The 22083-nt window shown below is 49.1% G+C and overlaps 8 protein-coding genes across 8 annotated transcripts; 3 read left to right on the top strand and 5 right to left on the bottom strand.

Moving 5' to 3' along the window:
* Positions 1-446: 446 nt before the first annotated feature.
* LTR84_000742 (uncharacterized protein) lies at positions 447-3253 on the top strand (the record flags this gene model as incomplete). Its single annotated transcript, XM_064844372.1, has 5 exons — positions 447-986; positions 1093-1451; positions 1508-1677; positions 1733-2568; positions 2624-3253. 5 exons carry the CDS (start codon positions 447-449, stop codon positions 3251-3253), a joined length of 2535 nt encoding a protein of 844 aa, XP_064712232.1.
* A 4208-nt stretch (positions 3254-7461) lies between these two features.
* LTR84_000741 (uncharacterized protein) lies at positions 7462-8788 on the top strand (the record flags this gene model as incomplete). The annotated part of the gene is made up of 2 exons (XM_064844371.1): positions 7462-7468; positions 7674-8788. The coding sequence occupies 2 exons, from the start codon at positions 7462-7464 to the stop codon at positions 8786-8788; spliced, it is 1122 nt and encodes a 373-aa protein (XP_064712231.1).
* Positions 8789-9361: 573 nt separating this feature from the next.
* Positions 9362-10941, bottom strand: LTR84_000740 (uncharacterized protein; the record flags this gene model as incomplete). The annotated part of the gene is made up of 3 exons (XM_064844370.1): positions 9362-9504; positions 9647-10187; positions 10231-10941. 3 exons carry the CDS (start codon positions 10939-10941, stop codon positions 9362-9364), a joined length of 1395 nt encoding a protein of 464 aa, XP_064712230.1.
* Positions 10942-12394: 1453 nt separating this feature from the next.
* Positions 12395-14062, top strand: LTR84_000739 (uncharacterized protein; the record flags this gene model as incomplete). The annotated part of the gene is made up of 1 exon (XM_064844369.1): positions 12395-14062. One exon carries the CDS (start codon positions 12395-12397, stop codon positions 14060-14062), a length of 1668 nt encoding a protein of 555 aa, XP_064712229.1.
* Positions 14063-14169: 107 nt separating this feature from the next.
* Positions 14170-16066, bottom strand: LTR84_000738 (uncharacterized protein; the record flags this gene model as incomplete). The annotated part of the gene is made up of 3 exons (XM_064844368.1): positions 14170-15117; positions 15192-15611; positions 15698-16066. The coding sequence occupies 3 exons, from the start codon at positions 16064-16066 to the stop codon at positions 14170-14172; spliced, it is 1737 nt and encodes a 578-aa protein (XP_064712228.1).
* Positions 16067-17061: 995 nt separating this feature from the next.
* Positions 17062-18276, bottom strand: LTR84_000737 (uncharacterized protein; the record flags this gene model as incomplete). The annotated part of the gene is made up of 2 exons (XM_064844367.1): positions 17062-17891; positions 17982-18276. The coding sequence occupies 2 exons, from the start codon at positions 18274-18276 to the stop codon at positions 17062-17064; spliced, it is 1125 nt and encodes a 374-aa protein (XP_064712227.1).
* A 670-nt stretch (positions 18277-18946) lies between these two features.
* Positions 18947-20273, bottom strand: LTR84_000736 (uncharacterized protein; the record flags this gene model as incomplete). Its single annotated transcript, XM_064844366.1, has 3 exons — positions 18947-19665; positions 19722-19997; positions 20063-20273. 3 exons carry the CDS (start codon positions 20271-20273, stop codon positions 18947-18949), a joined length of 1206 nt encoding a protein of 401 aa, XP_064712226.1.
* Positions 20274-20515: 242 nt separating this feature from the next.
* LTR84_000735 (uncharacterized protein) lies at positions 20516-21862 on the bottom strand (the record flags this gene model as incomplete). The annotated part of the gene is made up of 1 exon (XM_064844365.1): positions 20516-21862. One exon carries the CDS (start codon positions 21860-21862, stop codon positions 20516-20518), a length of 1347 nt encoding a protein of 448 aa, XP_064712225.1.
* Positions 21863-22083: the final 221 nt, after the last annotated feature.

Below are 22083 nucleotides of genomic sequence, written 5' to 3'. Positions count from 1 at the left end.
ATTGGCCAAACCCCCACAGTCTGAATCGGAAAATGGTCGTGGCCTGTAACAGGCAACGGCACCTGATTCGAAGGTCAGATGCATCAACCCCCAGCCCGAGGAAAGTGGTGACTCGATGGTCAATTTGACCTGCATGCATGCCTCTTTTTCACGCCTTTGGCACCCGGTCAATGGTTCAGCCAACATGTGGGGCGGAGACTCTGGCTGGGCCATCTGCCTCGCTTGAGCCTTGCCAGGCAACTCTTCTTTCTTTCTTTCCTGGAACAGTCTTCGTCTTTCAAACCTAGTCTTAACGATTCTCAGCATTCTTGAATTCCCGAAACGGTCTCCATTGTTATTCTTTGCTCCTTGTTGATGGATGCCATCCCCATGCGTATCATGATAACTACTACTGCTGGCATAAAGCAAACCTATTCACAGCCTTATCTGAAATTTTGATCCCTGTGATGGCCTCATCACGCAGTCTGTCGCCCGGCGATGCGACTCCAGTTGCTGAATTCCTCCACTTCCTTTCCAAACACCAATCGCCAGGACTTCGCTTTGGCAGCTCGCTGCAGAAGTGCATGTTTGTACCACAAGATGAACTCCAAGCGTATCTGTCCGGAGCAAGGCTGCAGGCACTGCTAGAGAGCGTCTGCCGACAACGTTTCACTCAGAAAGATGTGAATACAGCTGCAGTCCAATCACGCCGGCGTATATTAGCCATCCTGATCCTGATAGGCCGCGGCGATCTCATCAAACGTTGTTTCACGGCTCATGCCCCTAGCGACGAGAACCTGCCCTTCGAGTTGCAACCCTCCCAGTTCTCCTTCGACACCTTTAGGCGCTTTTATGAGGAACAATGGGCATTTTGTGCGCATTCTTTTCAAGAGGGTGAAATTGATTCTCACATCCTAGAGAACACCATCTTGCCGATCTATGGACTTGAAGAAAAGGATCTGGGAGGACCGCAACCACTTCTTTCATGCGGATACATCCATACTACTGTATGTGTGCTTTTCCCACAGGCTATACAGTTGAAGTTGAGGTTCGTGCTACTGTTGACATATTGCTACCCCATTACCTTATGACATAGTACTAAATTTCTCTCAGTCAGTCGACACTCGTTGCGTGCATGAATTTGTCATTAAAACGTATAATTTGAATGGTGACCTCGCCTCAATCTCTTATCGGAATGAGTTGGAAGCACTCAAGACCTTGAGTTTAAACAAGAACGCAAGCAAGTCTATCGTCAAGTTTTACGGAAGCTTCACTCAACAGGATTCTCATCATGTGATTCTGGAATATGCGGATCAAGGCACTTTGCGGGACTTTTACCAAAAGTTTAGTCATCCGAAGATGGAAAACGATGTGACCGATTTCTGGGAGCACTTATTCAACCTCGCCGTGGGGCTACGTCAAATCCATCATATCGAGCTCCTTGAAGGCGACCACACTAGTACATTCCATGGGTACTGGAAAAGATCCTAAGAAAATCCCTGGGATCGGAAGCTAATGCTATCTACAGAGTACATCAGGATCTAAGGCCATCAAACATTCTGGTCTTTTGCAAAGGGGAGGCTTCCCCATATCGCTTTACCTTCAAAATCGGCAATTTCAGTCACAGCCACTACGGATTAAGCGATGAGGATAATAGTAAGAACCATGGTGGGGTTTCGATGAGAATTCGTACATATGGTGGGTACTAGTGCCACTGTTTCTTGAGAAGGAACTAACTTGAAACATTGTTTAGGGCCTCCAGGCTGTTATTTGATCAGACCAGCCTATCGCGAGGTGGTCCGTGCCCAACGGAATGGAGATATCTGGTCTCTGGCATGTATCTTTAGCGAGGCTACTAGCTGGGTAACCGACGGCCCACAGGCTGTCGAGGAATATCGAAACCAGCGCAAGCAAGCTCTCAGCCAAGTCCCCGGTTTCAAGGATGGAGATTGCTTCCACGATGGAAGCGATGTCTTGCCAGAAGTGAAAGCCTGGCATGCTCACCTCGCGATGCTTCGCAGAGCCGGCGACTATGTGACGCCAAATATTTGGCACACACTGCTCCAGCAATGTCTCGAAGTCGATGAACAACGCCTTCGGGCTTTTCAGCTGTGTAATAAAACCATTGAATTGCTTGGACAGCAGAGAAACAGAGTGTGCCATGACTACTTCTATCGTGGTGACGACAACAATAAAGGCTGGCCACCGGCGGGACGGTTCTGCGGCTCCTCTGGTCCTGCTATGATGCGCGCCAATCAGGAAAAGCCAAGTGAAGATCTTGATAGTATGGGGACAACCGCCTTGGATGTGCCAAACCCTCCGACGGCGAAGAAGTCCGAGCCAAACTCGAACAACTCTCCTGGTAGTTCTACACTTTCAACACCACCAAACGTAAACCCGGGCATTGAATTCGAAAAACCACTATGTCCAGTCCACCAACATGGTCCTGCAATGAGGCTGCCCGAACTGTCCTTCAAAGAAGTCTCAGACTGGATATCCCGAAGGAAAAGTTTTACATTGAAAAAGGATAAGGATAATGAGAAGTTACCGAATCATGACTATCTCAACCGTGTTGCAGGCCGCGACCACGTAAGTTTCCGCCGTCAAAGAAGATTTATCACACTAGGCTGACCAGCAACAACAGATATTCTTGATTGACGATGCTGTTTCCATGAAGGACTACTGGCCCGAAGTCGCCAAAGTGTTCAAGGCTCTGTCTTATCTGACTAAGACGGTGGACGATGATAGAATTATCGAGGCTCACTTCACGGTCTCTGCAGCAACCCACAAATCCTCGAAATCATCTATTCTACTGTCTAAAGTCCAAGAACGGGGTTTGCAGCTTGCGGCAACATCCAATCCTGAGACTGCTTGCGACAAAATTCTCCGCGAATGGAAGAACAAAGTAACCCGCAACAAGTTCAGAAATCTTGTCGGGCTCAGCAAACCCTCCATGCCTGGGGTCACTCTTTACATTCTCACGGACGGAGTTTGGGAAGATCAAAGCGACCTCAGCAGCTTCATTCGGGATGTGGTACGATTTATGGATGAATATGATATGCCGCGCAAACACATCGGCATCCAGTTCATTCGGTTTGGCAATAGTACTCGGGGAGCAGAGCGGTTAAGAGTGCTGGACTCCGGCTTGGGCCTGAGGAGAGATATTGTCGACACTATTCCCAGCACTGGCAATGTATTCAAGATTCTTCTTGGGCCCGTGGACCCTACCTTTGATGACGACGAGTGTACCTGTGGTGGAGAAGCGAATATTTAGACAGGTGGCATTCACAGAGTATTCTAACATGTACTCGGCAGTTTCTACACGATGACCCGGAACTCACCCTAGTCGCAGATATTGGTTATGGTTGGCGCTTAACGGGGATCGGTAAAGTGCATAAATGGACATTTGGTACTTAGATTAATGAATTACGGCTGATCGGAAGGTATCGGGAAAGGCGTTGTGCTGGTTTTGTTCGCACAAAACGCAATGCATATCTGGACATCGAAAAGGGGTACGATAGTACCGTGGGTCTGTTGTTCGATGGTCCACAGTTTCAGCATGTGATGGCAGAGGTGTTGAGATGACTGGAAAATGATGCAAGCATGATAGGAATGGAATGGCATAGAAGAGACGGTAACTCAGTGGCTGTCAGCCACGGCGCCAGACTCCTTGGGCATACATGAAAGCCTATTAATAAATAAGAAAAGTTAGACCACTGAATGAAGTTATGCTGTGATCATCATGCTGTACCTACCAGTAGGTAGATTTGAGAAGCCTTGAGGGTTCAGATGTGGTGGAGAGCCGAGCCTTGTACCGTCCTTCCGCATCAGCCGAGAGCTTATGCTGACCGCGCTCACCACATCATTGGCCCAACTCACTAGATTCTCCCTAAAATGGATATACGCCATGCCGAAAGGGTTTCTAGCCATAGGTCTACTCTTCAGTTTCTTCCATGTACTGTCATCGCTTGATGCTTTTTTGATGACCGGTTGGATTCCTTTGTTTGAACAAAGAAGTACAGTGCCATTTCTTGTGTCTAGAGACAATCGCAGGTCTAACTATCGCAGTCGTTGGTCTGGCCGATAGTACAAATATCCAGCTCATGCTGCTAGCTTTATGGAGAAGTCTCAATTTCATCTGCAAGAGGAAGCTATAATAAATATAGAAAGACAAGAAGAGAGACCCCACGCGCGATTTTCAGTGAATGCTGGACACGTAAGTGACTTTCAGTGAAAATTTGCACATTGAAACTGTGCTGCTGCTCTGGCGCAGGCTTTTAGGCTCTTTCCTCTCACTGCTTCACTCAGACTCACCCTCTCAGTCTTCTTGCTTTTCTCTTGATTTGGTCAAATCACTCTCAGTCTTCTTGCTTTTCTCTTGATTTGGTCAAATCACTCTCACTCTCTCTGTCGTTCGCGCGTTCCGGTCAGTCGGTCCGCGCATCCTGCCTCTATTTCACAGCGTCTTCAATGCTCGCGCACCTCTTCCCCATTCGTTGCTGGTTCCCCAAAATCAAACCTCGCACCGACCGAAGATGGTGAACGTACTGGACCTCCCACCAGAAGTCCTGGCAACAACTGCGCAAAATCTTAACAACCGGGATCTGAAGAACGCAATGCTTGCTTGTAACCGCTTTCACAAGTCTATGAAGGACGAAATTTGCCGCACTATTTCGTGGACCTCCGAAAAATCTAGATCGACACTCCGTCCCGCTGTATATTCAAGTTGGATCCCGCGCACCAGAATTTCTGTCTCTCCTAGTCAGCGAAGATTATTCATCGAAAAGATCCTGAACTCTAATTTTGCGACCAAAGTTCGTGGACTGGAAGTCGAATTCATGCAGAATGATGATCGCCCATATGATCCAGTCCCATAAGAACCAATGAGCTGTTCGCTTCGTCTGTTTCAGCGATTCCAGGGCATCAAAGTCTTGACAGTCATTGGGTGCTCTACCAAACTCTTGCTTGATCTGCCATGGCAAACCCTGGAAAGCCTTCATTCATTTGGAAGGGCACACTACTTCCGGTAGCAGCCTCAAAATTCAAACGTTGTTATCTTGTCTCAGTTCCTCGAGATTGAGAAGCCTAGAGGTCTACAGTGGAGTCGGCATTGTTGCCACAGGGACTGCTCTTGGACCTCGTGCTCCGATGCGCGATGACTTTTAGAATCAGCATCTGCCACCCAACCTCAAGAGAATTATACTTTGCAACGCCGCGATCGATTCTAAGTCCCTCGAGATGCTTCTAGAACAATATAGAAGTCTTGAAACATTTGTCATGCATCGTTGTCTGGATTCATATTCAGAAGATGATTCAAGCGACGATTCAACGAGCGATCCAACGAGCGATCCAACGAGCGATCCAACGAGCGATCCAACGAGCGATCCAACGAGCGATCCCCCTGGCGTGCCTCACATTCCGTTGCAACTAATTCAAGCATCTGTAGTGAATTTATGGCTGAGATGGCCAGATCACGTCTCCAGCACTGAAAACGATACACAAAAGCTTGGTGATTACCCTCTGGCTGATTTCAAATCTCTTAAACGCTTGGTACTGGACTCCATTTGGCTCCTTGGTCCATGTGCACTCGAACCTTTCGATCTCCTTCACTCACATCATCCTAGAACAAAGTACTTGGAGAATCTACTACCAGCCACTCTCGAGGAGCTGACGCTATATACAACCCTAGCCTCTCCCGATGCTCACCGAGATGCCAAGATCCAGGTCGAGGGATACCTGCAAGCAAGTGTGAAGGGGTTCAAAGGGTTGCCAAACTTGACCAAAATCTGCCTCATTTCGGACGAGTCGGTAATTGTCTATGAGCGCTTCCGGTACGATCACAAGAGATTCATATGTGCCAAAGATTGTACCGACTACTTGTGCCGTCAAATTGACATGGTCTCATGGTATACTCTGAGGTCCTTTTATCCACCACAGACACCTTAACATTCGACAGTTGCTGATCAGGCCAGCAAGGAAAGTGTTGCATGGTCATTTGTGCAGGAAAAATACACCAACATTGTTTGCCCCTCTACATTTGATATTACAAAGGTCAAAAAGACTGAGACAGCCGCTGTACGAATATGAGAGAAGGGTCTCAAAAAGGCCGGATCTGTTCTCAGCATTGGATAATGGTTAACCATCACGACGTCGATTATCTGGCTCGGCAATTAGGGCTTCAATGTAAATAGCTGGCAGGAGGGCTATCCTGGTGCGTGAGAAGATGATGGGCGATTACATGGACAGGATATTGGCATATGAGGTAGAGCAGGGGATTCTCGTGCGAGACCATCACTTTGGAAAGGTTGTGCCATTGGAACATGCTGGATCGATCATGGATGGGAAAAAAAGTTCAACATGATGATGTTATCTTCAAGGGCTGAACTTCGGGCACTGGCCATGTACGTAGAAGGTCGTCCAAGCTCGTCCGCCAGGATCAGAGCCAAATGTAACTGGCCCTGAAGCTGGACAGTCGTTGGTGGATTGGAATTGGGAAAACTTCGTGAGTTTTTTGGGACTACAAAGAAATGAGACTCCCCTGCTAAATCTCCTTGGCGCAAAATTTTGTCATGATGGCTCGTCTGCCCTAAGGTAGATTCATCTTACCTTATATCTGAATGTGAACTCGTTCTTCGTAGACCCGAGTCATCTGCTTTACGCGCACCTCTATGGCTATGAGTAGTTCAGGCATCGTCCATCTGTTCACGTGTCCTCGCTCACTGCTTGCCACACTTCACACAAAATCTACCATACTTTCATCTGTATCAAGCTCTAATGATCGTCATAAAAGTCTGAACAATGGCGCAAAGCCCAAAGGGAGGAGAAAGATCAAGACTTTGAACGCACAAGCCTTTTTCGGTTTCACTAAGACATCGCTTGGGTTTATTGAGCTCCATCACTCAGGCTTGCTCTGCACGAAAACTAGACACTTGAATACAAAACGATAGTGTGAACTGCAAGCAATGAAGTTTGAAGTGACGTTGGAGTGGTCTCGCTGCCCTCAACTCATTGAACTTTAGGCAGCCCCTTCCCCGTCACATTCACTTCCTGATCGCGACTGCCTCCCAGACCTTCCGGTTACTTGCTGGCTTTCTTTCTCCCCCCGCTGAGTCCTTCTTCTCTCACTGCACACCAGCTGTGGCACCTCCCTCCCTCATTCCTCTACCTCGCGCTTCGGAAAAAAGCTCCATTGTATGGCATCACTCACACTCTCATCACCGATCAAGTCGCGCATAAGCGCATACTAGCCATCATCCCATCATCTTCCTAGAACGCGTGGTTCCGACTTCGAATGAGCATGCTAACCGTCCTCGATGTGTCAGCTGAAGTGCTGGCAATGATTGCAGGCTATCTTGGTACCACAGATCTCAAACATGCTATGCTCGCATGTAAACAATTTCATGACTCCATGCAGGACGAGATTTATCGCAGTGTTTTGTGGCCAAGCGTTGTCCCTCCGAAATATCCACCCTCTCGTTTTCCATGGAGCGTATCCAGTCGAGTGTCGACATCTTATTTTTCACGGCTGTCGTTCGTCCAAAAAGTCCTCAACACAAATGTCGCCAATAAAGTCCGTAAATTGATCGTCGATGTTTTACCATGTTCAAAAAGCAAGAGAAATCCATTGCATTGTCCACAAAGCCTCTTCTTCTTCCACACACTCCGAAAATTCAAATTTATCACTGCCTTAACAGTGTACCGCCCCGGATGCGCTGTGTTTCCCTACCTACCTTGTCACAATCTTGAGGCACTACAAATCGAAACCTCAGGATTGTGGGATTGTCATTTCGACCTGAAAGCACTGTTACCATGCCTAAAACACCCCAAGTTGGAGAACCTGGTCATAGACGGCTACATGAATCTTTATGACAGTAGCTGGACCAGGAAGTTCGCCGAGGGGGGTGTCGATCATTTAGTACCAAATCTGAAGAGGTTTCACTTGGAAAACCTTTCAATTGACATTGGGGATCTCAAGGAATTCCTAGAGCGGTTCAACAACTTGAAAACTTTTGTGTACAATGGAGATGACGTTTTGAATGCAGATTTTCCTTCCTACCGGGACGACGACATTACCGACAATGACCATGAAGACCATTACCAAGATCGACAGCCTTGCTTTCCACTACAACCACTTCAAGCATCTGTGCAAAATTTGTGGCTCGGTATGGATTATGAGGCCGAGCAGATGTGGGACCCAGCCGGGCTTGTTCATCACTCATTACTGGACTTCCGATCTCTCAAGAGATTGATCATCTGTTCCTCTATGCTCTTCGGGACATGCTTCGAGACCACCGGCGACAAAGAACGATCGGGAGCTGGACCGAAGTCCCTGGAGACCTTCCTGCCAGCAAGTATCGAAGAATTGTTGCTGTTTGAACTCGACGATGATAGTTTCAGAGCACGAGTTCCAGTTCATGGCTACATCAAAGGAAGTGTGGGAGGTAGCCAGAATTTACCTCGTTTGAGGAAGATCTCCATCATTGGGGGGGAGCGAACGAGTACCTACGAGCATCGCAAACTCCATTCTGGGAAGCTCGTTGAATGTCCTCACATCGGTGAAGGCCGCGATGGTTGGCCGCGACATTATCTGTGCCGCCAATTCAGTCCAGTGGAAAATCGCTTTGTCGGGTACACACAGACAACCCATAAGAGTGATCAGTGCACCAGCGGAACTGACACTACCAATGAACAGAATGTGTGGACTGTGTGCTTCAGTGAATTTATTCCGAGAGATACGCCAGCAACTTTTGGTTTGGACGGCTTGAATAAATTTCGGAAGGCTGCCAATGGAAGTCGGGTATCTAGTTGAAAGCGCCGATGACTCTCCAACAGGCGCAGGTTTTTTCTTTCCAGCATCTGCCTTGCTACGCTACCACGGATTAAGACGACATGCTCAAATTATGTATGGTGGCAATTCATCCGCTTTGCTTGAGTTATGCACACTGCGCAAGGGACTGATCAATACACCAGTGGCGATTGATAGAGAAGATGTGAGGGCTTTAATGAAACTTTCGGTGACGGGAAATGATCAATGTGACATCAATGGGCAATGACGGAGTGCGCCGCCGAAATCACTTGACTCGGTTTTTTGAAGGTGGATAGATAGAAAGTCAGTGCTTCAGCACGCTGCGCAAGGATGATTATGTCTACTGAAAAGTCTGCTATGAGAGAAACTGTGAATGCAATTAGAAGCCACACACTCCGAGCTGAATATTCGAGAAGTAATGTTATCTACCTCGCCAATAACAAGCATCAACTATTGTATACTCCAATAGCAAGCTCCTGATATGTTGACCTCTCCTTGTAACCGCCCATATCCCCATAGAGGATTCTAGTTAGGATACTTCACCCTGCCTAACTCTTACTCAGACAAGCCACAAGTCTAGAACAACGACCCATCTACAGTAGGCCGCAGATTCTCGATAAATAGATTCTTGCGCGCCCAAACGATGACGAAGCTCGGTATTCTGATCGTCCCGAAATGTCCCGTGCCTGCTTTTCGACCGATTTGGAGACCCATGAAGCCTATAGTATTCAATGGTTGTTAGTGGCAGCCAGCTAAGCATTGACGACCGTGATGGTGAGTTGTGGGCTTGTGGGAAGGAAGGGAAGGTGATTATTTGGCGGGTGTGGGGAAGGGGCACAAGGCTGAGTGGGTAACACTTACGTTTGGTCGACGCTTTATACCGCACAAGCTCCGCCTTCTTCCCGCCACCACCATCCTTCAATGTGCGCAACATATTCTTCGCCAGATGGACTGACTGTTTATCGCAAGAGACGAACTGCGCGTATTCGAGATCGGCCACGTCGCCGAGTGCCCAGACATTCGGGAGCGCAGCCTCGCCGTCGGCTTTGACGTTCATGAACTCGTCAATTAAGACGTAGCCATCAGGAGTTAGGTATTGGGTTGGGATGTAGCTTGAGTTGGGTGTCAAACCGAAGCTTGGGATATACATGTCTGTCTGGATAGTGGTGTTGTCGGAAAGTGTCAGGGTGAGAGGAAGTCCAGGTTTGTCAATGCCATCGTTTGACGTCGAGGAAGTGGACGTCACTCGTGTTTGAAATCTAACCTTCACGTTGAGGTCTTGTAGAGCCTTAGTGGCGAGATGGGACACGCTTGCTGGACTTTCTTCTAAATCCTCGTACCGCTCGCGATCTGTGTGGTGGTCGAAGTGGGGGCTGTCAGCGTTTTTGAGAGGAAGACCGAACTCTTTTGCGGGAGACATGTGAATAAGAGGCCATCAAGCTTACCAAAACAATCTCTTTCGTCCGACCATACTGGAACCCCAGTTCACCTGCAACCTCGACGCCTGTGACACCTCCGCCAGCCACAACGATGACCTTTGCCTTCTCGATCCGGCCCTGGAAGTGACGGAGCGCAGCCTTGGTCTTCTCTGTGGACTCTAAGCCTTTTAGTGGTGTGTCATTCCTTGCGCGTGAGCCGGTCGCCAAGATAAGATGGTCATAATCCAACACTCTAGACTTGAGGGCATCAGCATCAGCATCAGATAAGCCACCTGTGGTGGAAATGGTGACTGTTTTCCTGGTCACATCCATGCTCGTGGCGGAGCCAAGAATGAACTCGAATTGAGACGCAGGGTATTTCTTGAAGCCTGCTGAAATAGGTTGGAAGATTTGATCGTCTGTAAGCTGGCCAGGCAAGATTGCTCGAGGCGAGGCCATATTCCAGTAGAGATCGGTATTCGGAGATATCAGTGTTATTTTGTACGGCATGATTCCATTGGGAGACTTTGCTGCTTGTTTAAGAATGCGATGTGCGGTGCTAACTCCCGCGTATGAACCACCCAGAATAACAATGTTCTTCATCTCGGGAGGTATTGAATGGGCTGTGGTGACGGAATGCTTCTCTAGTGACTGAAAGTATCCTATGGTGAGCAAATGGAAGGCGCTGCTGACGCCTTGTTGTAACTTGCTTGCGACAAAGTGTAGAATATCAATCATATTTGTTGATGCACACAACCATCGACATCAAAAAATCCAAGTATGTGAAAGACTCTTCCGTGTTTAAATAGTGAACACGAAAACGCCAAAATGACAGATCCGAGAATGGAGAACCATTTCATACTCCTCCAGGGTGAGTTGTTCGGAGAGCTAAATTGATCTCCCGCTCATTCACAGAAGGTAAGTTACCACTCTTGACTAAGTCCTGAGCACGGATGAGCCATCGGCCTCGAGACAACCTGCAAGGGTTACTTCGGATGAGTAGCATGTTGTGCTCTGACCAATCATTACAAGAGCCGCACCGCAAGGCTCGCCCAATCACACTTCTGACCGCAATGCTTAGAAATATAGGACGGCATCCTGTGGCCCTACCTCTTTGATGAGAAATTGGTTTCTGTAAAATTAACACCTTTAATAGCACATTTGATTTTGGGCTGGCATATGATGGTGCAATGCGCATTTGCGAGCCACTTGAGAGAAGATCCGCCGTGCCTTGCAGAACGAGATGGTGCAGCATGAGGCTGCCGTGTTTCACCCATACAAGGCCTCTCCAATGTTCTGCCGTCTATTGCAAGATGGACTGTGATGGTGGCTCTCGGCCGAGTCGTTCGGCTTCGCATGATGTCTTTCCGTTCGTGTATGTTGGCGTCAGGAAGAGGCGCTGAAAGAGTCGTCCTAACATCTGCAAACGGCGGAGGACACGCGCCTAGTCCATATCTGTACCAACTAGATATGGTGGCATGAGTCTTGAGGAAGGGACAATATATATAAAGCATTTGACGGCTGCATATCCCCATCAAGAATCATCCTTTGTTCTAATGATATTTCTTGCGAAGGCCATTCTGGTACTTGAATCAATGTCTGGTATCAGGAAGTCGTGGCTCCTTAACGCGAACACAAGCGAACAAAACTCGCATCTGGATCGAGATGAGGTCTACCATGGCGCTGAATGAGATATGCCAACATCCTCAGGATCCATGGAGGTTGACCGACGCGTTGAGGTGGAAAGCTCCCCCCCCCGGGGGGGAAAGTTGAGCCTCTGATGGCTTGGTGTTCTTGGTTAAGACACCCCCCACACAAGTGGGGGGAGCAATCACATAAAGCGCGATAGGGACAGGGGTTTTCCGCCGCCTCACCACGGTGTTCCTTTAACTAGACCCATCTTCATGTTTCATAATTTTACCAATCCGTGATTATTGCTTCTCAGATAGGACCACTTGAGTGCATCAGCAGTATTTCAACCAACGTCTCCCAGAAGTTACTGTATGGAGCAGTCACTGCCTGCTGCCCGAAGCCCCAAGGTGATGTCATTACTTAAGGTAGCTAGGTAAGTAGGCTCGATGTGACGGTGAGAAGGGAGGAACTCCTCCTCTGTGACCACTCTCAAGTCTCAACTTGCAAACAGCACGTTTAGTAGCGACGACTTATTCTACCAATAAATATATCGGAAGGGATGGAAGCGACAAGCAATGAAGCGTCAGGTACGCTTCACCCAGTCAACTACAAAGAGCGTTATCGACCTCAATTTCATTTTTCACCCGCCAAGAATTGGATGAATGACCCCAACGGCCTCATCTACCACAAGGGATCTTATCACATGTACTATCAATACAACCCCTCGGCCGATACATGGGGGGATATGTCATGGGGTCATGCCATCAGCAAAGATCTACTGCACTGGAAGGAGCAGCCACTGGCGCTCAGTGCTTTGAACCCTCCGGCAAAACCAGGTCCGGGGCCACTCAATGAGTTTTTCTTCTCGGGCAGCGTTGTTTATGATGAGTCAAGGTCTTCCGGGCTTAATAAGTCTGTCTTAGATTCGAGTCTCAGTGGTGAAGAAATTCCTGCTCCGCTTATCGCGGTCTATACATCCTTATATCCCAACGACATCACTCTTCCTACTGGTCGGACTATCCGTGCCGGGACGCAAGCGCAATCTATTGCCTACAGTGTCGACGATGGTCTCACTTGGACCGAGTACAACGAAAATCCAGTGCTGCCGTTGCCGCCGAGTCCTTATAAAGACCAATGGCAAGAGTTCCGAGACCCTTTCGTCTTCTGGTATGGGCCTGACCAATGTTGGGTGATGGTAGTCGCCCTATCAAAGCTTCATAAAGTTCTTTTCTACACATCCAAAAACTTGAAGCAATGGACAAATGTCGGTGAATTTGGTCCAGCCAATGCCACTGGTGGAGTATGGGAGTGTCCGAGCTTTTTCCCACTTCCATTAGCTGGCGACGAGTCAAAAGTCAAATGGGTGCTCGTCTTGGGTATAAATCCGGGTGGCCCAGTATTTACCAACTCATCAGCAACGCAGTATTTCGTGGGAGACTTCAACGGAACCAATTTCACGGCGGATGAGGACACTCTTTGTTCTCCGAACTGGCTTGATTATGGTCCTGACTATTATGCGGCTGCCACCTATAATGGGCTTGACAAATTCGAGCGTGTCGCAATTGCTTGGATGAATGATTGGGCTTATGCTGCAAGCATACCAACTAACCCATGGCGAAGTGCAATGACTATCCCTCGCCAGCTTACACTCACAACGACCGAAGAAGGCCGTGTTCAGCTTATTTCGGCGCCGTGTTCCAGTCTCCCGAATCTCGAACGTGAGCCCAAGTTGCTTTCCAAGAAGTGGCATTCTCTCTCACAAGGAAATATGGACTTTCCAATCTCCGAGAAAACACTGGATATTACAGTTGCATTCTCCCCTGCCCCCTCTTCGAAATGGGTCTGTCTGAATCTGCGGACTAACGCCGATGATGGTCGTAGCAATACCAATAGCACTGCCGTTGCCACCGTCGGTTACGACTTCTCCACAGAAAGGTTGTTCGTGAATCGTCTTGCTGCTGGTGGGGATTCCACGTTCAGCAGCGACTACGAAGGCACGTATTACGCACCGCTGAAACCGAAAGATGATGTCGTAAGATTTCGTGTTTTGCTCGATTGGTCTTCTGTCGAGGTTTTTGGTGGTCAAGGCGAATGTACGATCACTGCACAAATATTTCCATTGGATACCGCAGGCACTGGGATTTCACTATCCTCAGACGGTGGGGCCAAAGATGTCAGTGTGGACGTCGCGAAGGTAGCATCGGTATGGAGAATCGAGAAATCCTGACTGTATACCTCGTCTTGTCATAGTCCCGGGTCTGATGTTATTTGAGCTCCTGTGGAATTCACTCTCACAATGGACATGGTAAGACCTATGTCGGGTGATGATATGTCTTAGAGAAGCAGCACACCATCAGCAATGGCCAGCAAGTCGTTCCACCCAAATGTCGAATCAACACGCCTCCTACTCCAGATCTTCTCTAGAACCGGCAAAATCTTCGCTCGGTCTTGATATATGGATGCAGACAAGGGCGCCTGCGAGAATACATCTCGAAAATACTGCTTATCACTTTCGGTGTTGGCTATCGAACCGATGATGAATAAAGGACACACCAAAGCGGCCAGCAGTTTTCCTGGGATCCTGTCACGGAGTCTTGTCATGGCTTCGACATGAATCGACTCGTCTAGGCTAGTCAGACTTGAAGGAAAAGACCTCTGGGTGATTAGCCGCAGATATATCGATGCCATGCATGCGAACAGACGTGTGATGAGCATTTCTGGATCCTCTCCTGGCACTGTTGCTAAATCGAAATCTAAGATGGAGTCGGCTTCTGAAACGAAGCCATCTTCCTTCGCTAAGTGTGCGATTTCGCACTGGATCTCTTGATAAATATCATATGCTGTTTGCCTCAACGGTTTGCATTCGAAAGTACCGCTCCGAGCTTCTTGAATTTGTTGCTGTTGCCATTGCTCCACCAACGCGGCAGTTCGGCCAATTTGAAGCATGATTCGATTCCTGCACCCCATGATCTTCCCAACATCAACCTGGGAGTCCGGGGCTAGAACACGCGGGTGGTAAGATGAGAGCACAGGAGCTGTCCCTCTTGTGATACACGAGACAATATCGAGCCAGATGATAGTGCCGGTCAGAAATCTGAAGCTTATAACTTCTTCTGACACGAAGGAGTCATCTTCTTCTCCTAGAGGCAGATCGTCTTGCAGAATTATTCTGGATCTTTCAGCCAATCGGAATGGTTTGAGATCGTGGCTGTATCCACGATCATACATGCTCATCGTGGCACGGAGATGTGGTTCCCATCCACTACCATTGCCGGCAAATATCTTTGGGACACCACGCATTAGTAGGGGTATGCCAGGTGCAACATCGAGAGAGATCTGCGATGGACGAAACGTACTTCAAAGAAAACCAGCTGGACGACGGTGAGCATGATATCCAGCCCGACCGCCGGACAAGCATTCGCCGCCTGCTCTGTGACCGCCTTGATTGCGATTTCGAGATATCTCTCCTGCTCGACCAAGGCAGTCGCTCTGGCAGATGGTGAAAGCCTTCCCAACATGAGTGTTCGTCGATGATGCATACTCGTCGCCAGCGCGGCATGATACAGCGGCTTCGACCGGAGGAGAGCCGACAGGAGCCAGCCTCGCCCGCTTTCGATGGCCTGTGGTCGATATAGTGGATACTGCAGGGTAAAGACGTGGTCGAGGAAATGCATTAACAGGATAGATTCGTCACCGTGTATAGAATGCTGCGATGCTGTGGATGGAGGACTGGCGGCTGCAGGTCCTGGCTCTCCGTGGGGTATTGATGGAGATGTCTAGATTTCTTGTTCTCAGCGGCTTTGCTCTCCAGGCTTCCTTCCAAAGGATAATAGAAATAACTACTATATGCATAGGTACTTACATCCAGGGCGCCTTTGCTAGTTCCATTTCCATTCCCATCTCTATCCAAGTTCAACTCACCACCACCACCACCACCAGCAGAACCAGACTTCGGCCTCAGCACAACCCCCTCAGGCCCGGGACCTCTTCCCCGTCCTCCAGCCTTAGCCTTCCCCTTCAAGCGACTCGTAACCTTAACAACACCCTTCAACTCCTCGAGCACATTCACTACGGCTTCAGAGTCATCCATCCAACCCGGTCTGGCGCCATAGCCGTGGCATGTGATCGCCAGCGCCGTGCACACGGAACACGCCGGCCGCGACTCGTCGCATTTCTTCTTGCGCAGACGACAGGTCCAGCAGCCTTGTTTGCTTTTGAGGGGGAGGGTCATAATTTGCTGGTGTGGAATGATAGATGAGTGGGGTTTCCTCTTGAGTCTCTCTCTCTACCATTCAGGCTAGGGAGAATGCTAGACCTGGAAGCGGATGTTGTGATGATAATGTTGTTTTTGGTTGTTGGTTGTTGGCATGGACGGCCTAACACAATAGGTCATATTAGTAATGCAACATGGACTCGGTATAACCGTTGTTCCGGATTAACACGTATAAGGACTGCTCTCAAAGTCCGCCGTTGGCATGCCGAGGTACTAGACTATGGCTTTCCAGCAATAATGGCGTGCACCAGTCAAGAAGCAGTGGTTTATATATATACTTGGAACGTCTTCTGGTCGGAGCTGTCCAAATGTCTCCTCCTTGTTCCACGTATCCATCCAGCTTCTGCGCACTGAAAGTATATCTTAAGCCCGCCTGAAAGCGGTTTAGCCGAACAATTTCTCACGATCAATTGCGCACGATGGGGCAACTTGTCCTCCTGTTTGAATCATCCTAGATGATAAGGTCACCGCCAGTTGTCATGCTGTAAGTGGATGGACCCTCGCCTTGACCTGATCGGTTTCCCCAGCATAAGGAAGTATCAGGCATAAGCGATTAGAATAAAAAGTTTCGTGGGGCCCACTCATGCGTGTATGTGAGAGTGGGAGGTTCCGGTCTTGTCTTGTGGTTCAGTCTCCATCTGGGCCCCCTTTTTTGAAATGGGCATCTTTGGAGTAGAATCGAGGTCCTGCCTAGAAAGACTCTGGAATCAAGAGTCGCATCCGCGTGACTTTGGTTCCAAGCCTTCCGAGCAGCTCAACATCACCTGGCGTTCGCAGACTTTCGGAGTTCAGCGATTGGCTGAATGCGGAAATCCTCTTCGGCCAGGAAGCCTAGGTTTTGATATAGCCGGTCCATCACTCTGATTATAGGAGTGTGTTTCCGCGGGTGAATCAGGTCATATAAGCTCCACGGGAGATCTGCCATAAACTTGATTCAAAGTACTTCTCGACATTCAACCTTGAGCCAGCACAGGGGGACCCTTTTGGCCCTGGCCCTGGTTCGAAGAGTAGCGTACAGCTTTACTGATCGCAGACTGACTGGCCTCTGGGAACAGGGCATTTAATTTCCTGTAAAGGTCATGAACAGGTGTCAAGTGAGCTGGCGGAGCCAGAATTGCAGGCCCTGCTGGTATAGCACCGTTGACCTTCTTTTTCGCATCGGCAATTGCGGCCAAATAGGATAAATTGGCCTGTAACCGCTTCATACAATCGACAAATTCCTGAGACGCAGGCTTGGAATTACTGGAACCTGTTCCACCAGCAGACTTCGGTGGTTCTCCCGGACTGTTGCTCAACGCATTGGTGGGGTCGGTAGCTGATGTTGGGGATGTTGGGGATTGTTGACCTTGATTCGCAGTGCTACCAGCCTTACCCTGAGCCTGTAAAGACACTACCTCTTGCAGCAAATGGGTGTTTATTTCTAGCAGCACGGAAACCCGAGCCCGTTCACGAGCGGCCGACTGTGGCGACATAGGCTGACCCTGCGGTTGTCCTGCTGGCGATTGTTGTTGCTGCTGTGATGATTGTTGTTGTGGGGTCGAAGTGGGAACGCGGGCTGCCTGCGCTGCATTCTGCATCTGGGCTTGTTGAGCAAGAGTCGCGTTGGGCTGGCCTTGAATTCCAATGGCCGCCGCCATGTTAGGGTCGACTGCGGTAGGAAGTGAAGTTGATATTGTGGCTTGAGATGAGGATAGTGTGTGAAGTTGGGGGATACTGGGATTGGAACTATGTCTCGAACCGGGATTGGGTGGCGCAGGTGATGGTCGGTTTGAAGATGTCTGGCCTGAATGTCTTGTCAACCCTGGTTCTCAATCGATACTCGGTACTCGTATCGGGACACTGGCCATGACAAGGAAGGAGGGAAGGGACTGACCTGGAAATGGAGAGCCAGAGTTTGAGGTAGGGCCTTGGTGTGGGTAACCGGGGTGAGAGGATTGTTGCGGTTGTTGATAGAACTGCTGAGGTATGGGCTGGTGAACTTGCTGCGGGTGGGATGGCCTTTGCATATGGTTTGGTATCATCGTAGGTTGGAATGAGGTCTGGGCAGCGTCGTAGGGCGGGCCATTGGACGGGGCGTAAAAACCACCGGGCTGGGATTGAGAGAAGGCAGCAGCAGCGTAAGGATTTTGCGCCTGGGAAGCGTAAACAGGGAGGGCGGGGTTGTTCATGATTGATTGCTTTAGCGATCCCAGGTGGATGATTGGGTGTGAGCTAAGGGAATTTGTGAGATCTGGGAATGCACGGAGTAGCCTCGAGGTGGTGGTGATGACTGGTGGTGGAGGGCGTGGGCGTAGGTTCGGCTGTGCGTGTGCGGTGCGGTGTGCAAAAAGCTGTTTATCCTCGATCAAACGTCAAGGATATGGTGGCGTCGTAAATGTGGGTTTCGGGGGCACGCCCAAGAGACGCCAACGACAAATTCGGCCCGCAGGAGATGGGAAGCTAGACCACGCGGACGGAGAATGGCGCGAGGTGATTGGGAAGATTGCAGGGGGGGTGGACATGCAGGGTGGGACTGGGGATTCATGGAACTTAGCCTGTGATTAACGTTGAAGGAATGATGATTGTGTGATGGAGATGGGAGATGAAAGATGGTCAAAGATGAATGGTGGGATGAGATGGGATGAGAATTTGTGTGCGTGTGAGCGGAGAGTCTGACAAAAACCTTGTGGCTACTGCTGACACCCGTAGGGACATGTGAGGTTACTACAAACCACGTGAATCAGAGAAATAATGGGCATCATAATGGAGATTTCGGGAGGACAAGGCGGAAGGCAGATACCTAAGACAGCAATGTGTTTGAGAGTCGCGCCTTCCCACGGAACAAATGTGATATATTCATCATGACTTCCCTTTCTTTCGCTTGACCTCCTCAATCCATTTGGACGCCAACGGAATCGGCACAACAAATATCCTCACCAATCCATCCACGATTTCCGTCTTGCCATTCGACAAGGCCTCCAAGAGCGTCAATTTCTTGCCCACTTTCATGAGTCCACCACTGATAGTGTCCATGTAACAATCAACCGTCGACAGCTTGTACTCATTCTTGTTGTCCCACGGCAGTGGAAGAATATAGCTGAGATGGTCCGTGATGGCGTCCTTCTCCGCCCAGGCCTTGATCAAGTCGGTCTGGTTGTGCATTGGATATAGCAGCATCACGGGGAACTCCAGCAGGCTTTTCGGTGACAATGGATCCGGTGAGAGTCGAATGACAGCATCTTCCATGTTGGGCGAATTCTTGGTCCCTCGCAGCTGGATCTTCTTCGTCTTGAGAGCTGCTTGTAGTATGGATTCTTCCTGTTGTTTTCGTTGCTTCTCTGCCTCGCGTCGTCGATCTTGGGCTTCCTTTATCTTGGCTCTCTCACGGATCTTCTCTAGCAATTTCGACAGTGCTGCGTTGTTAGGGTCGATTTGGATGCCTCGGGATGCTACATCCAATGCTTCAAGCACTTTGTCCAGAGCAAACAATGCCGACGCCGATCTGAAATGTGCCTTGATATTCCTCGGATTGACCCGAAGTGCTGCTGCACTGTCCAATGTCGTGGATCGATAGTTTTCTATCCTGTCAGCACAAAATCTCCCTTAGCTACGCTATCAAATTGCCACGACTCACTTAGCTCGAGGTTGCAAAGTGCCCGATTCACATAAAGCTGCTCCTCGAGCGTCTTTCGCAGTTTCAGTTCACTTTCTTGGTCTTCAGCCTGATCCCATTTGTCGTTGACTTTGTCCATCAGGACTGCAATGCCTTTGGTGTAGAATTCTTTGGCGTCGGACCACTTTTTCTCTGCCACCATCTCGTTCCCTCGTTCCTTGAATCCCTGGGCAACTTCGGCCTTGGTCCCTTCGTACTGTAAAGCTTTGATAGCCTCGAGAAGGTCATTCTGTCCATCTGTCACACTTTGCTCAGCATCAAGCCAGCCCAAGTATGCACAAGCATTTTCAGGACTGTCGTACCCTCATCTGTCGCTTCTTCTAGACTATTCATGAACAGTGGCGTTTTGCTCATGTCTTGCACAATTTGTTCAAAACTCTGATCGCTGATGGGATCTTTTCTTGGGGTCTTGATGTGCTGTTGATAAAGATCCTCAATTGAAGGCGCACTCGGCGCTTCATTAAGATTGATCCTTTCATCAAAGTCATCGGGTAGTTCTTCTATCCTCGACATGATTGTTGTAGGTTGGTCTAAGCGTCGTTGCGTGGTATGAATCATGGAAGATGGGGGGCAAGAAGTTTGAAATTTATATTCCAATATAATGAAGATTATTTCTCCGCACCAGCGCTTTTTGATAGACACAAGAAATATCCACATTTACATCCGGCTCCAGATTGATCTTCTCACGAGTTATTATTACAATGTACACAGGTTGTTCTTGTGTCTACCTATTGAACCATGATGGCTATCCGAAATCAATAACTCCGTGGCAAATCCAACACCTTTTCGCTCACAAAATTCAAGATCATTTCCCGACTCACGGGGGCAATCCGTGGCACGAGACATTCTCGGAGGTATCGTTCAACATCGTACTCTGCAGCATATCCCATGCCGCCGTGGGTCATCACCGCCCTTTCACATGCTCGGAATGCGGCTTCTGCTGCCAGATATTTCGCACTGTTGCAGGCCACTCCGACCGCATGCTGGCTGATGCTTTTGTCCTTGGTGCTCCGATCATACAGACGGGCTGCGTTATAAGCGGACAATTTCGCCGCCTCGAGATTCATGTATGCGTCTGCAAGAGGATGGGCAATAGCTTGATTCTTGCCGATAGGTCGTCCAAAGACTACCCTCTCTTTCGCGTACTTGGCTGCCTTTTCAATGGCAGCGTATCCTAGTCCAAGTGCCTCTCCTGCCAGCAAACATCTCTCGGCATTCATTCCGTGTAAGATAATCTTGAAGCCTTGTCCTTCGGTTCCGATGAGAGTGTTTGCAGGTACTTCGTAGTGATCAAAGAAGACTTCGTTGGCGTCGACGGCCCGGCCACCCATCTTCTTGATCTTTTTAAGCTCGAGTGCAGGGTTCGACTTGTCAATATCTATGCAGAACATCGACAGTCCTTCACTGGGTTTTGTGACCTCCTCAAGAGGTGTAGTACGAGCTAGCAGGATCATTTTGGAGGCTACCTGCGCGCAGGTGATCCAGATCTTCTGGCCCGTAATCACATATTTATCTCCCTGGCGCGTGGCGCTGGTTTTCAACCGTAGTGTGTCCAGGCCGGTATTGGGTTCCGTTACGCCGAAGCATACTCTCGTCTTTCCGCTGATGATGTCTGGTATCGTTGATTCTAGCTGTTCTTTATTGCCAAACTTAGCCAGTGGTTGCGTGGCGTAGACATTAGCATGGATTGACTGTGCACCTGCCATGCCTGCTCCGGACTGTGATATCGTCTGTAGCATCATGGTCGCCTCAGAGATACCCAGTCCAGCACCACCAAATTCTTCTGGAAGAGCAATCCCCAGCCACCCATCAGCAGCCAACGCCGCATGGAGCTCCTTGGGATCGGTTTCGCTTTGATCATGCTGTTGCCAGTATTCATTGGGGAATTGAGCGCAGATCTTCTGAATAGCATCACGAACAGTCAATTGCTCTTCTGTGAAACCACTCAAGTCCATCAGTCTCCGCTGTCTAGTGGCTGAGAAATGTCTGATTGCATTGATATTAACCGCCCGCGAACATTGCCGAGGTTGTGGCCGAATAGCTGTCTGAGATTCGGCAAGCAATTGTGAAGACAGGCGAAAAATGCTCCGCTTGGATGCCATGATGTAGAAATCTAGATATATATTAGAACACGGATCTAGAGAGAATATCAAGTTTGAAGAAGAGTTATATGATTCGCAACGCCGGGCAGGGGGGAACCATTGAATTTATCTATGAGCCGCTCTCGTCCAAGTTGGAGGAGAGGGTGTGGAGAGTCCGAGTCATTCTTCATGGAGATGCTCCGATCTCGGAAATATCCTAGTCTCTCGAAGTTACACCAGGG

Source organism: Exophiala bonariae (assembly GCF_035927105.1).
Source record: "Exophiala bonariae strain CCFEE 5792 chromosome Unknown scaffold_1, whole genome shotgun sequence".
In the NCBI taxonomy this organism is placed as follows: Eukaryota; Fungi; Ascomycota; class Eurotiomycetes; order Chaetothyriales; family Herpotrichiellaceae; genus Exophiala; species Exophiala bonariae.
The sequence above is the reverse complement of the archived record's forward strand: the minus strand, read 5'-3'. Positions and strand labels throughout refer to the sequence as shown.